This window comes from Hyperolius riggenbachi, chromosome 1, assembly GCF_040937935.1.
Source record: "Hyperolius riggenbachi isolate aHypRig1 chromosome 1, aHypRig1.pri, whole genome shotgun sequence".
Taxonomy (NCBI): domain Eukaryota; kingdom Metazoa; phylum Chordata; class Amphibia; order Anura; family Hyperoliidae; genus Hyperolius; species Hyperolius riggenbachi.
Window position 1 is genome coordinate 490,152,351 of NC_090646.1, and position 18,316 is coordinate 490,170,666.

Below are 18,316 nucleotides of genomic sequence, written 5' to 3' on the forward strand. Positions count from 1 at the left end.
ATTTTCAGTAAGATTTCAAAGCATATAACAAGAGTAACAACATTCAAATATTAATAGACAATTTTAATATACAGCATCTAAGGAATACTTTTCAATAGTACATTATAGGCAAGAGAAAAATAATTCAAATATTATTACTAAAGACTGATATGATATACAGCATCTATGTACCCCATGTTTGTTTCTTACTTTGTACAGTGCCACAGAATATGTTGGCGCTTTATAAATCAATAATAATAATAATAATCTGGGGGATACTTTTATCTAGCACATCTTACAACTCCTCTTTCATTTGACTGTTTTCTTATTGATAGGGGAAGTTCTTTAACTAGCCAATGGGTAGCCAGCTGATTTACATACAGCAACAGACACCATATATGAATTTTTTCGTCTGGGTTTGAGCAGCATTCAGTCATTACTCACTGTAGCTGTTATCAGCCAGGGTAACCATGTACTGGGCTGTCCTCATTTCCAGTGTTGCCATATGTTTGACAGGTAAAACATCAGTATTTGTGTCCACTTTTGTATTCCAGAATTTGTGCAGCAATTCTTATACATCCTCATCTGTTTCTTCCAGGTTGTGATGCACAGAATACTGTGATTCAGAAGAATGCTGTAATGTCTGTTTCTCCTGGGGAAACTGTCCTTCTTTCCTGTGATATCAGCGGAAGCTCAGTAACTGGAAGTAACTACCCATTCTGGGTCCACCAGATTCCTGGGGAAAAGCCCACAGCTGTAGTTGGTAGTTCTGGTACAGGCAACCAAAACTATAGCCCTGCTTCACCGAGATACACTGGATCTATCAGTGGAGGGTCAGCCATTCTGACCATTACTGGAGTTAAGCCTGAGGATGAAGGGACTATTTACTGCTCTCTCTGGTTAAGCAATCAGCGCACAATGTAACAAACTCAATCACATCTAACACATTAACTGCAACTTCCTCTTACGCCCCCCCACTGTTTAATCATGACTAACCTTGCATATTTAAATACTGATGACTTGAAGCATAGCAAACAGCTTGCTGGAGATTTTGTAGAGCAGAGGAAGAAATGTATCCATGTAGCAACAGGACCTCTAGCAACAGGACCTCTTAGCAACAGCTGGCATTTTATAATTGGTTTCTAGACTGCAAAGAAAGTTATTTTTAACTGGTCAATAAGTAAAATAAAGGATTTTTTTTTCAGTCTAAAAATGGTGAAAGGCATACAAATATTTGAATTTTCAAAACATTTTCCACAAAATTCTCAAAACGGCAAAAATGTGTCAATCACTTTGAATTATTCTGCTGATCATCTTTAGCGCCAATGTCTGATACTTCTGACACACACTCCATTTATTCCAATAAGATTGGAACTAAATATTATCAAAGCATGAGTGCTGTATTTGACACCTGGATGGGGGTTTCTATAAGGTCTGCAAGAATGTAAAGAATCATAGTGATTCCCTTTTCCCAGTCACCTCTTTGGCTGTGGCCATAATTTCAGTATTTTATAATGTTTCTAACCTCAAGGGTAGACCTTATGAGGCAAGCAAAGAGATGCAATCTTGTTCCCAGTTATGCCACTGACTAGCCAGGGTGAAGGGAGCAATAGATTTTACTTCCTGCTTTGTGCAAATTTATAAACTAATAAGACAGAAAGAAATGGATGGCGGCGTGGGAGCAATCTGTGCGCACGTGGTTGGTGAAAGCCCCAGGTATGTATACATTTTTTTTACTAGGTATTTGGTTTCCTTTAACTGCTTGCCGACCGACCGCCTCACGCCAATTGGCGTGAATGTGGCGGCTCCCCCAGGACTGCCTAAGGACAATTGGCGTAAAGTCCTGGGGGCATGTTTTGCTGAGAATTGCGTGCGCCGATGCGATAGCTGCCTCCAGCGGTCGCCGCTAGGAGACTGTTAGACGGCTAAACCGCCATCTATCTACATTGTACAGCGCTGCGATCTACGGCAGCGATGTACTGGGGGACAGCGGTGTCACTCAGCTGTCCCCTGGGGAGGCACAAGAGCGATCGGCTCTCATAGGCTGATGCCTATGACAGCCGATCGATGTCATTGGCTGGCGGGGGGAGGGGGAACAAATAAATAAATAAAAAATAGGAAATTGTATTAAAAAATGAATAAATAAATAAACAACCCAAAAGTGATCAGAGCCCACCAACAGAAAGCTCTGTTGGTGGGCAGAAAGGGGGGATGGAATCACTTGTGTGCTGAGTTGTACGGCCCTGCAACGAGCCCTTAAAGCTGCAGTGGCCTGAACTGTAAAAAATAGCCTGGTCACTAGGGGGGTCTAAGCCTATGGTCCAGAAGTGGTTAAAGGGAACCTGAGACAGGGGAGATAGAAAAAAATTCTACATACCTGGTGCTTCCTCTAACCCCCTCCATGCTGATCACACCCTTACCGTCCTCTTGCGCCATCTGAATCCACCGTAATTCGCCCTGGAAAGTCTTTCAGTTGGAGCGAGGTGCAATCCGGCTGTGTGCACTTCCCCATCTCGCTCTCTTTGCTGTGAGCATTCTGCGCCTGCACAGTGGTACTGCACAGGCACGGAACGCTCCCAGCGCTGGGAATGCAACGATGGCTCGTGCAAGGCTGGGTCGCGCATGCGCTGGACACCCCAGACAAGAGGACTTTTTTGTGAATTGTGGAGGATCCAGGCGGTGCAGGAGGATGGTAAGGGAACGATCAGCTTGGAGGGGGTTGGAAGGAGCCCCGGGTATGTATAATTTTTTTAAAATCCTCCCGTCTCAGGTTCCCTTTAACATCAGGCTGTGAATTGGTGAACTGGTTTCCAGCAAGAGGGAAAAAACTTAGCGGATTGAAGTTGAAATATATTAGAAATAAACTTTTTAAACATTGTAGGTATGTTTTATTTAAATCATTTTCCCTGACAAAATCATTTAAACAAAAACAAATTATCCCTAAACTGTATGTAAAAGCATCAGTGCAGCAATTCACCGGCTGTTGGGCAGGCAGGTATTGGGAATTGCTGATAGCTTGGCTAAAGTTTACCAAATACCCAAACAGCCATGGCAGGGGAAGCAGGAATTGTGTGCAATGGTGTCAGTGGCAATTTGGCTGTACCATAAACTGCAATGCAAATTTGTGACCATGGCATGCCAGAGGGTTCAGTTTGGGGGAAACAGTAAATTCTGGCGCCTGAGGCTAGTGGACAAATCGGGCGCCGCCATTCACTCCTATAATAAATATCGTTTAATGGGCGCCCGATAGGAAAAAAGGGCGCCGGAGAAAATTAACGTTTTAAAAGCGGCGCCCGGAGACTTAATGTTTTATTACTGTTTCTCATGATTACACATTATTTAAAGAGACTCCGTAACAAAAATTGCATCCTGTTTTTTATCATCCTACATGTTCCAAAAGCTATTCTAATGTGTTCTGGCTAACTGCAGCACTTTCTACTATGACAGTCTCTGTAATAAATCAATGTATCTTTCCCCTGTCAGACTTGTCGGCCTGTGTCTGGAAGACTGCCAAGTTCTTCAGTGTTGTGGTTCAGCTATGAACTCACCCTTTCTGGCCCCTCTATGCACACTGCCTGTGGGTTATTTAGATAAGAGAGAAGAGAGAAGCTGCTCTAATCAGCTGGATAAATCGTCCTCTGAGCTGGCTGGGCTTTCACATACTGAGGAATTACAAACAAGGGCAAAGCTGTTTGCAAGAAGAAAAGAGCAGCCTGAAACTTCAGTGCATGGGGGAAAGAAACACACAAATGATCTCTTGAGATTCAAAAGGAATGCTGTATACAGCCTGCTTATGTATGGATGTATTTTCTATGTGTGGACATACTGTACATCAACCTACTTCCTGTTTTGGTGGCCATTTTGTTTGTTTACAAACAAACTTTTTAAAACTGTTTTTAACCACTTTTAATGCGGCGAGGAGCGGCGAAATTGTGACAGAGGGTAATAGGAGATGTCCCCTAACGCACTGGTATGTTTACTTTTGAGCGATTTTAACAATACAGATTCTCTTTAATGATTTATACATTTTTAAATTTTATTTTTAAACGAAAAACAGTACAATATTTTTTTTCAAACATTATTTTTAAACGAAAAACAGTACATTTTTTTTATAACATTATTTTTAAACGAAAAAACCAACAGGGGGGTCTTAAGTTTAGGCACCAACAGGGGGGTCTTAGGTTTAGGCACCAACAGGGGGTCTTAGGTTTAGGCACCAAAAGGGGGGTCTTAGGTTTAGGCACCAACAGGGGGGTCTTAGGTTTAGGCACCAACAGGGGGTCTTAGGTTTAGGCACCAACAGGGGGGTCTTAGGTTTAGGCACCAACAGGGGGGTCTTAGGTTTAGGCACTAACAGGGGGGTCTTAGGTTTAGGCACCAACAGGGGGGTCTTAGGTTTAGGCACTAACAGGGGGGTCTAGGGGTTAGGGGTAGGTACAGGGAGGGTTACTTAGGCACCAACAGGGGGGGTCTTAGGTTTAGGCATCAACAGGGGGGTCTAGGGGTTAGGGGTAGGTACAGGGAGGGTTACTTAGTAAATTTTTTTTTTAAACGTTATTATACGGTTCACTATTTAAACGAAAGATGAACGTTTTTACAATTGCCGATTTAATGCACATTATTTAATGATTTATAACTTTAAAAACCATTAATTTTAAACGAAAAACAGTACAATATTTTTTTAAACGTTATCCATGCTTATCGTTAAAAACCCGGCGCCCTTTTTTCCCAGCGCCCTTTTTTAACGTACGCCAGTTTGGGCACTCTCCCTGCATTTAGGACCAGCTCTTTGTTATGTCTTCCTTCGAATAACAAGTCTTTCCTTGTCCTCTTTGCCCATAACAATTATTACCAGTTACCCCCATAACAATGTATGCCATGTCACTTCTCCCTGTAACAAGGATTACGTGGTATGTACAAGTATTGTCAGGTCACCAGTAACAAGAGTTGTCAGGTCTCCCACATTACAATTATTGCCTGGCTCAGCCAAAATATGTATTGCAACCTGCTGCTCCTTCTGTGCTGAGACCGGTTGCAGGTTTTCAGGACAGGTATAGTTACCTGACAATGCACGCTTACACTTCCTCTCCACCTTGCTGCTCACCTACTTTGGCGTAGCATTAGGGGGTGCAGAGGTAGAGACCGCACCAGGGCCCCTGGTCCAGAGGGGCCCACTAGGGGCCCTCCTTTATCCATCTTGTTATCTATTCATTGGTGCTATGCTGGTAATGAACACCTCTGTATGTGCATTGCACAGTGGTAAGCCTTAACACACTATTTACTTGCTGTAACTACACCTCTCTGACACTGCAGCTGCGGGTTTTGGGGCTCTTTTAAAGAGAACCTGATGCGGGGTTCTTACATTGCAATCCCCATACAGAGGCTGGGTCTGCCTATAGAGCCCAGCTTCTGTTGCTATGTAGCTTCCTCCAAAGCCCCCCTGCACGCTGTGAGACACCATTAATCACAGCCGCGCTGTTTACTTCACTAATGCCAGTCTCGCCGCTCCCCCGCCTCCTGAATCGCTCCGGTCCCCGCTTATGTCCCTTCCCTCCTCGCTGATTGGAGGGAAGGGACGCTGGCGGGGACCGGAGCGATTCAGCAGGCGGGGGAGCAGCCGAGACTGACATTAGTGAGGTAAACACAGCCGCATAGCACGGCTGTGATTTATGGGGTCTGACAGTGCGCAGGGGGGGCTTTGGAGGAAGCTACATAGCAACAGAGGCTGGGCTCTATAGGCAGACCCAGCCTCTGTATGGGGATTGCGATGTAAGAACCCCGCCTCGGGTTCTCTTTAATAGAGTGCATGTGAAGCTTGCACTAGGGACCCAAGCTCCTTACTTACGCCACTGCTCATCTACATTTACATCTTCATGTAAATTGTGTGCAATTTGAAATATGACCAATTAAAATATCTTCCTGTTAATTTTGATTGGTCCAAATTCCAGCTGCATACATTATACATGAAATGTGAATACGACATTGAAATCATTTGCATATCATTGACCTTTTTTGAATCGTTCTGTTTACTGGTAATATAAGATAATTGGGCACAGTGATAAAAAAAAAAAAAACAACAACAACAAAAAAATATATAAAAAGTGCTTCCTAGAAGAGACACTAGAGGTAGCACTAAGTCTGGTTTTAATACAGTTTGACTACTGCTAACAATATGTGACAATAAACATATTAATAGTGGAACAAGAAATATAAATATACTGTACAGCAGATACATATTAGGTTGGAAAAACCAATCTTGTAATAATAAACATATTTTTGTTGTACTAAATATTGTTGTATGAAGTACAACAATAGCGAACAAAAAAAGAAAAATATCCAAAATAGACATAAATTTGATTGGTGCAAATTCCAGCTGCATACATTTTACATGAGGGACTTGATTCACTAAAGCGTGATAACCGCTATCACAGCAGTTATCACGTGATCTGCCGCACGCATACTTTGATCGCGGCAGATCGCGTGATAACTGCTGTGATAGCAGTTATCACGCTTTAGTGAATCAAGCCCGAAATTTGAATGCAACTTTGAAATCATTTGCATCTCATTGATCTTCTATCAATTGTTCTGTCTTCTGTGTATTGGTAATAGAAGATAATGGAGCACAGTGATTAAAAAAACCCCAGCAACATAAAAACATAAAAAAGTGCATTAAAAAGAGAAACTAGAGGTTGCACTCAGTGGCGTAGCTAAGAAGCTGTGGGCCCCAGTGCAAGTTTTACATTGGGGCCCCCCAAGTGCTATATACATGACAAATGATACAGCGTACCAAAACCAATCAAGGACAACCACAGTGTCAGAGGTGCTAGCAGGGGATGGGGAGCAGTGTATTAATGATTACTACTATTCAAAGCATCTCTAGAAGTGATTATTATCAGCACAGGACCAATAAAGAGTTAATACTGGGGTACTCTGGCCCAAGGGCCCCGATGCGGTTGCAACCTCTGCACTCCCTATTTCTACACCACTGGTTGCACTAATACAGTTTGACTACTACCAACAATATGTGAATATAAGCATATGAATGTAAGGCCTGGAACTCACTGAAATCCGCAAACACAAAACGCAACCGCTAGCGTTTTGCCTGAGCGGTTTGCAAGCGGATTCATGCGAGTTTTCGGTCGCGTTTTGCAACAGTGTATTTTTTTCCTCAGCGGTTGTGTAGCGTTTTGCGTTTCGCGTTTTTATCCTGATTGGTCCTGTGAATTATTTTTAATTTTGTTACAGTGTGCTGAACCGCAAAACGCTAGCAAAACCGCTCAGTTTAGGTTTTGCTGAGCATTTCTGCTATCGTTTCAATACTTTACATTGAAGCGCTAACGCTCCCAAAATGCTGCAGGTCCTGCGTTTGCGTTTCTGGGAAACGCAAACGCTCCTGTGGAAGTTGCCCCATCCATTAACATCAGCTGAGCGTTTTGGCAAACTGCTAGCGTATCTCAGCGCTGCCAAAATGCTCAAAAAAACACTCTTGTGGGTTCCAGCCCTTAGGGCACATTCGTTTTCATAAGTATAATGCTTAAATATCATTTTCAACCTTATTGTATTAGAAATACATCGCTTTTGGTATTAACCTTATTTTCAGATTTATAATGCGTCGATTATAGTTTTCAGATTTATTATCTTACTAATATATCGGTTTTAATATTACCGTTATTTTAAGATTTTTAATGCATACGTGATTGTAAGGCTATTTATTCTATTATACATATATAACTTTTTCTATTTATATTTTAATGTGTATGTGATTTTAAAGCTATTTATTCTATTAAAAACATATAAATTATTCTATTCATATTATTTGTAGTGAAGTATTTTAAGGATTAAATATATTATTGTTTATATGTGTAAGGGTGTTTGTGCAGTACGGATGGTTAGGTTTAGGCACCACCAGGTGGCTGGTTAGGGTAAGGCACCACCAGGAGGTGGTTAGGGTTAGGCACTACCAGGGGGTGGTTAGGGTTTTCACCACCAGGGGGGTGGTTAGGGTTAGACACCACCAGCAGGGTGGTTAGGGTTAGACACCACCAAGGGGGTAGTTAGGGTTCGACACCACCAGTGAGGTGGTTAGTGTTAGGCACCACCCTGGGGGTAAGGATTAGGCACCACCAGGGGAAGATTTAGGGTTAGGCACCACCGGGGGGCGGTTAGGGTTAGGCACCACCATGGGGGTGGTTAGGGTTAGGAACCACAAGGGGGGTTCTAGGGTTAGGCACCACCAGGGGGGTCTAGGGGTTAGGTATTGGTACAGGGAGGGTTTTGTGTGAAAGTACGGTTAGGTATAGTTACAGTACAATATTAGTAATACATACAATTTATTAAATTATGTATATTTCCACAAAGGGGAGGTCTAGGGGTTAGGGATAGGGAGAGATCTGTGTGAGAGTACAGTTAGGTTTAATTGCAGTAAAATACCTGTAATATCTACAATTGTATTACTATGCTTAATACAAGATAAATATCGTTTTTTGTTATAAGTATTTTGCCGTTTCATTTCCATTTATTCAACATATTTAGCACTTGATTTTTGTTTATAAGCTATAAACAAAAAATATTTTTTTACATAAAAACTTATAATTCTGGCTATATCCCGCGCACTTTTTTCTAGGCGCACCTTTTTGTATGTATGCTATGAATAGTGGCACAAGAAATATAAAAATACTGTACAGCAGATATATAGGACTTGATTCACTAACTGGCGCTAAGCCAGTTAGTGAGCCCTAATGCTTTGTGGGCACAAACCAGGGCGTTAGGTGGTTTGCGCCCACACAGTGAGTACAGCACGGCTCAGCGTGGGAAATAGTGCGCGGTGCAACGATAATGTAAACGTCGCAAAAAACGGTGCATCGGATGCCCCCGGAGCTCGGGGGCATCCGATGCGCTGTTTTCGACGCTACAGGTCAGCGGGTGTGACGTTATCGTTGCACCACACACTATTACCCGCGCTGTGCACGCACTGAGCGGGGCTGTGCGCAAAGTAGCTTTGCGCTGCTATTACTGCACGCAAAGCTACTTAAGATGCGCTAATGGTCTTTTCACAGCGGCGCTAACACTTAGCGCTGCTTTGTGAATCAAGCCCATATTGTGTTGTGAAAACCAATCTCATAATAATCCACATATTATTGTTGTACTAAATATTTTTAAATGAAGTACAACAATAGCACACAAAAAAGTCAAAAATAGAGAAAATCCTTATTGCTTGATAATTATAAAATATGTTCCTCTTACAACTCTATACAAGGTTTTCCTGCCTATTATGCTTATTTGTACTAGACAAATTAGAAAGAGACAACAGTTCTGATTCAAGAAACCTTTTCTATAATGTTTCTCAGGAGAATTTTTTCTCACCTTGGGATATATTTACAAAAGGACATAAAAATTTGACAGTGTGCTGAAATTTGTGCTATTTTATTAATGCCATTTAATGCGTGCAGGCAGCACATTATGTAGCGCTTTTGGTTTATTCACACTGCAGGCATTTTTGACTTTTTTTCGATTGTATGCGGTTTTTAAAACGCCCCCTGACCACGTGGACAATGAATGTCTATGAGAAGGTTCATATCAGCGCGGGTCGTGCACTGTGCGGATAGCAAAGTGGTGCGTGTACCATTTTCGGGGCGATTCTGCCTCAATGGAAAGTATAGGAGCAACGCAAAGCATGCCCAAAATTGCTTTGTGTATTGATTGCATTCGTGTTTTTAAGAATAAATATATTGGGCTCGATTCACAAAAGGGTGCTAACTCAGTTAGTCACACCCGGTGCGACGTTTCGCACGATACGGGCAGAGCTAAACTTTACGTACCCTAAAGGGCTTTAGACGTGCTAAGGGGCTTTTAGGCGTGCTAACTAAGTCAGCACCCTGTTGTGAATCAAGCCCATTGTATTTACTCTTTTCCGGGTGAAAGAGTTCACTTCCTGACTTGCGTCAGGGAGTGAATTACAAAACCGCTCGTAAAAACCGCTTAGAAAACCACTAAGAACAAAAAACGATTCACCCACCCAAGCGCCGGGAATTGGAAAAAAAGACGCCTCAAAAACAGCCCAATGCGGACGGACACGCGAGCCGAATGCAATGTGAACAAGGCCTTTATGTTGTTTGTGTTACTCATGTTGTATATGCAACACTTACATTACTTGTTTAACAGTCATCGTAGTTGCACATACAGTATAACTGCAGTTATGCAAATTACATACTGTATTATAGAATTTGTGTAGATTGTATTGGCCCAATCTAATTTACTTTTTGTCCTAAGTTTTCTCCTAGGTGATATTTCACAACTTCTCAATAACATGCCTTTCACACCGCCAGCAAGAAAAAAAATACTCAGAATGATTTTGACAGTACTTTTCTCCTGCTTTTTGGTACTTTTCCGATTGCAGAGTGATAAAAAAGGTCCACTTTAAGAGTTATCTAAAAGCTGATTTGACGTCTGCCTTGGCTAATAAGGTACCTATACTGAGAGGCCTGAGCTTGTCCAATGCTTCCTTGAAAGAGGCGTATACGACAGATGTCAAACCAGCATTAATTTCATAATTTAAAATGCCATAAAGACACACACTACAGATGACAAACCTGCATCAATATCATATTTTAAAATACCATCTGTAGGATACGATAAATGGTGATTTCTCTTACAAGAATTGGATCCAATTTTATGTTCTGTTCCCAAAAAAGAAAGACAAAAAAAGGTTAAAAAGTTTGTAAAAGCAGAAACTTATGTTAACTTGGTAACATGCGCGGCACTAATGGTTTAATGGGCAGTGTTCTTATGGAATGGAACTAGTAAAATTGTACAGTGGTGGCAAATTTACTGGCGTATAGTGCATCAGGCCCATTGTACCAACAAAACATTTAGTTTTTGGGATAAATAGCCAATACAATGTGTTTTTTTTTATCTATAGTAGCATTTTTATTTTTAAACTATTATAAGTGAAAACTGAGAAACAGTGTTTTCCAATTTCTCTTATTTTCCCTTTAGGGCAGTTTTGTTCTAGATATAATTTGCTGCGTTTGTGATCCATTTTAAATTGTATACAAATTGCAAAGGACACCTTCAAATATAGAAATTTGCTGGAACCCTTTTATACTAACTATACAAGCATGATGCATGCTGCATTTCTTCTGCAATTTTCCTGGTGTTCCTAGCGGCCAGAGACAATGCCAGAACAAAAGAAATCACCTAGAAATAGCAAAACTGCGTTTGTAATTGCGTTTTGTGATTTGAAGTATTAAACATCCCTTAAAAGGCATAGAACATATTTTTTTGCAAAAATTTAGCACCTAAAAAAGTTTAGTTTGCCTTGAATTTTTTTTTTATATATTTGTATCCTTTCGGGATAAGATAGTGATAGCGTTATTGCTGATTCAGATTCAATAGCTGCGATGTAAAGACGGCTCTGGTCTGTAAGGTGAAAATAAACACTTGTGAAGTTGTTAGATGTGCATAGAGGAGTTCTGCGGCCATCCAATAGGATTGTAATTGATTTGCATAATTGTACTCACAATTTTAAAAGACGGTCTGTAGCTGTTCAGAGTAACTATTGTTTGTACAAAGCAGCTACTTGTATCATGGAGTTGACAGCCATCCTAATTTCTACCATTTACTTCTCTTGTAAGATTTCATATTTCTATTCTTCAATTTCTTCATTTACGTCTGTATTACCTCTCTAACAGTTGTGTCTGTTTTTTCCAGACTCGGTGGCTCAGTTCTCTATCACTCAGGATGCTGAAGTCTCTGTGTCTCCTGGCAGTAATGTTCATCTGACTTGCACAAGAAGTGGTGGCTCAGTTACTCGAGGCAACTGGCCATACTGGGTATACCAGCTTTCCTCAGAGAGTCTCCCTAAAGGTTTAACCGGTAGTAATGGTAACGATAATCATAATATTAAAGCTCCAGGTGTAACAGACCGGTTTACTGGGTCCATATCAGGAAATGCAGCTGTGATGTCCATCAGTAATGTTCAGGTTGGCGATGGTGGAGCGTATTACTGCATTCTGTGGGCAGGAAGTGAGTGCACAGTACTACAGAAACATATACAGCTGATGCATAAATCTTACCATCCTGTTTCTGTTCCTCTGTTTCCCCTCTGAGGAGAAGGTTGCTAGTACTGAACATGTTCAAGAACAGAAAAGGATGACTATCTGTGCAACTCGTGGAATTCCTACCACTGAAAATCTGTAGTATTCCATTCTCTTATGATTGAAAATGATAAGCAATTATACCTTAAAGGAGTACTGTAGGGGGGTCGGGGCAAAATGATTTGAACTTACCCGGGGCTTCTACTGGTCCCCCGCAGGCATCCTGTGCCCGCGCAGCCACTCACCGATGCTCTGGCCCCGCCTCCGGTTCACTGCTGGAATTTCAGACTTTAAAGTCTGAAAACCCCTGCGCCTGCGTTGCCGTGTCCTCGCGGCCGCTGATGGCACCAGGAGCGCACGGCGCAGGCACAGACCATACTGGGCCTGTGCAGTACGCTCCTGGTGACATCAGCAGGAGCGAGGACACGGCAACGCGGGCGCAGTGGTTTTCAGACTTTAAAGTCTGAAATTCCACAAGTGAACCGGAGCATCAGTGAGTGGCTGCTTGGGCACAGGATGTCTGTGGGGGACCATTAGAAGCCCCGGGAAAGTTCAACTCATTTTCCCCCGACCCCCCTACAGTATTCCGTTAACATCAATGAGCAAATCCTGACAGAAATCATTTCAGTAAAATCTCATAAAGTGTGCTCTCTCATCCCTATTAACCGCACAACCAAATGGGGTTCTGATGCTAATTAGACATAGGGCTATCATAAGCCGAATTATAATCTCATGAAGAATTAATTATACTTTAAAAGGAACCTGAAGCAAGAGAAATATGGAGGCTGCCATCTTGAATCCCTTATAAACAGTGTCAGTTGCCCGGCTGCCATGCTGATGTTTTGGGTCTAGTTGTTTGAGTCACACACCTGTAACTAGCATACAGCAGTGGAATAAGACCAAAGTCAAAGCATATGGTCTGCATTCTCGTTCCGGGCCAGTGACTTATAGGGCTTGATTCACAAAGCTGTGATAACTCTTATCACGGTCTTGCTAGCGTTTAGCGCGCACTATAACATGCGTAACATTTTTTCGCGCAAACACGAATTTGCTCATGAAAAGTAGCGTTTTCTCATGAAAACGACCGTGATTATGAGTGCAAATTTGCGGTTGCAGTGATCATTAAGGCAGAAGACACCCTAATTGGTTCAGGGGGCCCATGATCCCTTGCACCAATTAGTGCAGTTGCGGGGACATTCTCTGTTTATAAATTACCACTTTTACTAGCTGTAACAGTGATCATTGAGGCAGACAACAGAGGTGAAAAAAAAGTTTTTTGCGGACGCTGATCAAGCATATTTATGCTTGTGCTCCAGACGGTCCTAAGGGATCATGTCTTCCCTGATCAGTCTGTCTCCTGTAATGAAAAAAAGCAAACAGTCACAATGAACCCCCCAAAATAAATACTTATCTAAGTAGGGGGAAGCCTCTGGATGGTACAGAGCCCATAATTGTAAAAAAAAATGTGGGATATCTGTGAGGCCCACATGCGTCACCATAAATGGGAATTTCTCCATGTGGAGAATAAATGTTGGATTTACCTGGGGCCCCATTGGTCACCATAAATACAGGATCTTCTCAAAAAATTAGCATATTGTGATAAAGTTCATAATTTTCTGTAATGTACTGATGAACTTTAGACTTTCATATATTTTAGATTCATTGCACACAACTGAAGTAGTTCAAAACATTTTATTGTTTTAATATTGATGATTTTGGCATACAGCTCATGAAAACCCAAAATTCCTATCTCAAAAAATTAGCATATCATGAAAAGGTTCTCTAAACGAGCTATTAACCTAATCATCTGAATCAACTAATTAACTATAAACACCTGCAAAAGATTCCTGAGGCTTTTAAAAACTCCCAGCCTGTTTCATTACTCAAAACCGCAATCATGGGTAAGACTGCCGACCTGACTGCTGTCCCGAAGGCCATCATTGACACTCTCAAGCAAGAGGGTAAGACACAGAAAGAAATTTCTGAACGAATAGGCTGTTCCCAGAGTGCTGTATCAAGGCACCTCAGTGGGAAGTCTGTGGGAAGGAAAAAGTGTGGCACAAAACGCTGCACAACGAGAAGAGGTGACCGGACTCTAAGGAAGATTGTAGAGATGGACCGATTCCAGACCTTGGGGACCTGTGGAAGCAGTGGACTGAGTCTGGAGTAGAAACATCCAGAGCCACCGTATACAGGCATGTACAGGAAATAGGCTACAGGTGCCTCATTCCCCAGATAAAGCCACTTTTGAACCAGAAACAGCGGCAGAAATGCCTGACCTGTACTTGATACTGGACTTCAGGCATTTTGGCATTTCCCTCTCCCCAGTCTTTCTCCAGACTCTGGCACCTTGATTTCCGAATGACGTGCAAATGTTGCTTTCATCTGAAAAAAGTACTTTGGACCACTGAGCAACAGTCCAGTGCTGCTTCTCTGTAGCCCAGGTCAGGCGCTTCTGCCGCTGTTTCTGGTTCAAAAATGGCTTGACCTGGGGAATGTGGCACCTGTAGCCCATTTCCTGCACACACCTGTATACGGTGGCTCTGGATGTTTCTACTCCAGACTCAATCCACTGCTTCCGCAGGTCCCCCAAGGTCTGGAATCGGTCCTTCTCCACAATCTTCCTCAGAGTCCGGTCCCCTCTTCTCGTTGTGCAGCGTTTTGTGCCACACTTTTTCCTTCCCACAGACTTCCCACTGAGGTGCCTTGATACAGCACTCTGGGAACAGACTATTCGTTCAGAAATTTCTTTCTGTGTCTTACCCTCTTTGCTTGAGGGTGTCAATGATGGCCTTCTGTACAGCAGTCAGGTCGGCAGTCTTACCCATGATTGCGGTTTTGAGTAATGAACCAGGCTGGGAGTTTTAAAAGCCTCAGGAATCTTTTGCAGGTGTTTAGAGTTATTTAGTTGATTCAGATGATTAGGTTAATAGCTCGTTTAGAGAACCTTTTCGTGATATGCAAATTTTTGGAGATAGGAATTTTACGTTTTCATGAGCTGTATGCCAAAATCATCAATATTAAAACAATAAAAGGCTTTGACCTACTTCACTTGTGTGTTATGAATCTAAAATATATGAAAGTCTAATGTTTATCAGTACATTACAGAAAATAATGAACTTTATCACAATATGCTAATTTTTTGAGAAGATCCTGTAGATATGTTTCCATATGGGGAATAATTGTGGCTTTTATCTGAGAACCATGTGAACCTTAATTAAAGTTGTGTAGGCCAGAAGTGTAAAAAATGTAGACTAGCTAATATTTATTTATTAATAACAATTTATTGGCAAGCAATAATAAGAAAAAGACACATATACAATGATATGCGTATGATTCAGGACAATTCTTGCTCATTCTTCTGCTAATGCTGATGCTTGCTCATTCTATATCTGCTGATGATGCGATCAGCAGAAGCCAGCAGTTTACCAACTATACCAATACAGCCATGGCAGGGGAAGCAGGAATACAGAGTGCAATGGCATCAGTCGCAATTTGGTAGTATCATAAACCGTAATGCAAATCTGCGACCATGGCGCACTGAAGGGTTCAGTTTGGGCATCGAATGTTATCAGGTCACCAGTAACAAGAGGCTTCATGTCTCTCACATAACAAATATTGCCTGACCCAGCCAAAATATGTATTGCAACCTGCTGCTCTCTTCTATGCTGAGACCGGGGGAAGAATTTCAGGACAGGTAAAGGTACCTGACAATGCAGGCTTACACTTCCTCTCCACCTTTCTGTTCATCATCTCCATCTACTATATATCTCCATGTGCAGCGTGAAATAGGAGCAATTAAAATATCTTCCTGTTGATTTTGATTGGTCCAAATTCCAGCTGCATACATTTCACATGAAATTTGAATGCAATGTTGAAATCATTTGCATATCATTGACCTTTTTTTTAATTGTTCTGTTTACTGGTAACAGAAGATAATGGAGCACAGTGATAAAAAAAACCCCAGCAACAAAAAAATGTAAAAAGTACTTCCTAGAAGAGACACTAGAGGTAGCACTAAGTCTGGTTTTATTGCAGTTTGACTACTACCAACAATATGTGACAATGGGCTTGATTCACAAAAGCGTGATAACTCAGTCATCACGCCTAAAAGCTTTGCACGTGCTAACTACTTAACACCCTAGTTGGCACGTGCAAAGCATGTTAGCACGTGCAAAGTGGCTTTTCACTGGCGTGCTAACACTTTGCACGCTTTAGTGAATCAAGCCCCATAAGCACATGAATAGTGGCGCGAGAAATATAAATATACTGTACAGCAGGTATGTATTGTATTGGGAAAACCAATCTTGTAATAATAAACATATTATTGTTGTACTAAATATTTCTGTATGAAGTACAAAAATAGCACACACAAAAAAAATTAGACAAAAACCTTATTGCCTGATATTTATAAAATATGTTCCTCTTTACAACTCTTAAGTTTTTTTTCTGCTTAGTATTCTTATTTGTACAAGACACATAAGAAATGGACAACAGTTCAAGAAACTTTTTCTATATTGTTTCTCAGGAGATGTTTTCTCACAGTGGGGTGTATTTACAAAAGGACATAAAAATTTTACATTGTGCTGAAATCTGTGCTATTTTATGAATGCCATAAAGTATGGTGTATAGTCAATAAACCTAATGCGTCCAGGCAGCACGCTTAAAAGGGTTGATTCATTAGGCTGTGCTGCTAATGACAGGAGCGTGAGTTATGCCCACGCTATGAGTGGTAACTAACACACGCTCCTTCTAAGTAATGTGTGCCCTGAGCCCCGGCAGGTCCAGTGGCTTTAATGGACGTGATCCCCACACTTTGATTGGCCAAATAGGCTGCCTGTCAAGTAGTTGCACATATAGCAGGAGTTATGCAAAGTACATAATGTATTACAGAATTTGTGTAAACTCAATGGGCCCGATCAAATTTACTTTTTCTCCTATGTTTTTTCCTAGGAGATATTTCACATCTTATCAATAAAATTCCTTTGACACCACCAGCAAGCAAGAAAATACTCAGGATAATTTTGACGGTACTTTTCTCTTACTTATTGGTACTTTTTCAATTGCAGAATGCTGTAAAGATTTTTTTAAATATTAGATGAAAATAATCTCCTAGGAAAAAACGTAGGAGAAAAAATGTGTGTTGCCTGCACAAGTTAAAGGACAACTGTAGTGAGAGGTATATAAAGGCTGCCATATTTATTACCTTTTAAGCACTGCTAGTTACCTGTCTGTCCTGCTGATCCTTTGCCTCAAATACTTTTAGGCTACTTACACACCAGGACGTTGCATTTAGGGGACGTTATAGGGCACATAACGTGCCCCTAACGCAACGCCTGGTGGTGTTGGAGCAGGACTCTACCAAGAGCCGCGTTACAAGCAGCTCTTGGTGCGCCTGCTCTGTCGGAGGCCCTGCTGAGATCACGTGAGCGGAGCTCTCCGCATCACGTGGTCCCGCCAGCCAATCCGCGGCCGCTCCAGGATGTAAACACTGCAAGTGCAGTAAATAATAAGTAGCCATGTGCCTGGCTACGTAGCGGCCTCTCCCCGCCTCCTCTCCGCCCATAAAATGAAAAAAAAAACCCTACTGAGCATGTGCAAACAGTCTAACGCGGCTTAGCCGCGTGTAAAGTACTGCATGCAGTACGTTATGTAGACGTGCTGCGTTACAATGTAATGCAACGTGGGCACTGTGAACAGCCCATTGATTTTTCATTGCTGTGCGTTGGGGTGCTTTACAGGCTGCTCTAACGTGCACCTGTAACGTCCCACTGTGAAAGCAGCCTTAACCATAGACCCCGACCAAGCATGCAGCAGATCAGGTGTTTCTGACATTATTGTCTGATCTGACAAGATTAGCTGCATGCTTATTTCAGGTGTGTGATTCAGACACCACAGAAGCCAAATATATCAGCATGGCTGTCAGGCAACTGGTGTTGTTTAAAAAGAGATACACACTACAGTTGTCCTTTAAGTTTATAAAAAAAATACCCCTTTAACTATGACCTATGAATTTCAGTTACATTTTAACATTTTTAACTATTAATTCACCTAAATAAACCTCTGCCTGGCAGGAAAAAAGGCTGTAGCATAATTACCAGCATACACCGTACTTGTCCTGCACAAGTTGGACTTGCCTCAAGCAACACCAGCACCCACATCTCAGTGCCCACAGCTAATATAATGCCATACTCGATACCTAGGTTGAAAATGTATTATTCAGCACAGAATAAATGGGCTTG

The 18,316-nt window shown here is 41.8% G+C and overlaps 1 protein-coding gene and 1 gene segment (V, D, J or C); both read left to right on the top strand.

The window, feature by feature from the left end:
• Positions 1-18,316, top strand: part of LOC137522707 (immunoglobulin lambda-1 light chain-like) — a 418,930-nt gene that overhangs the window by 180,514 nt on the left and 220,100 nt on the right. The window lies entirely within an intron of this gene.
• Positions 418-18,316, top strand: part of LOC137522623 (Ig lambda-1 chain V regions MOPC 104E/RPC20/J558/S104-like) — a 226,047-nt gene continuing 208,148 nt past the window's right edge. The window contains 2 exon segments of the V gene segment in view: positions 418-495; positions 578-890. Coding sequence covers positions 450-495; positions 578-890 — 359 coding nt within the window.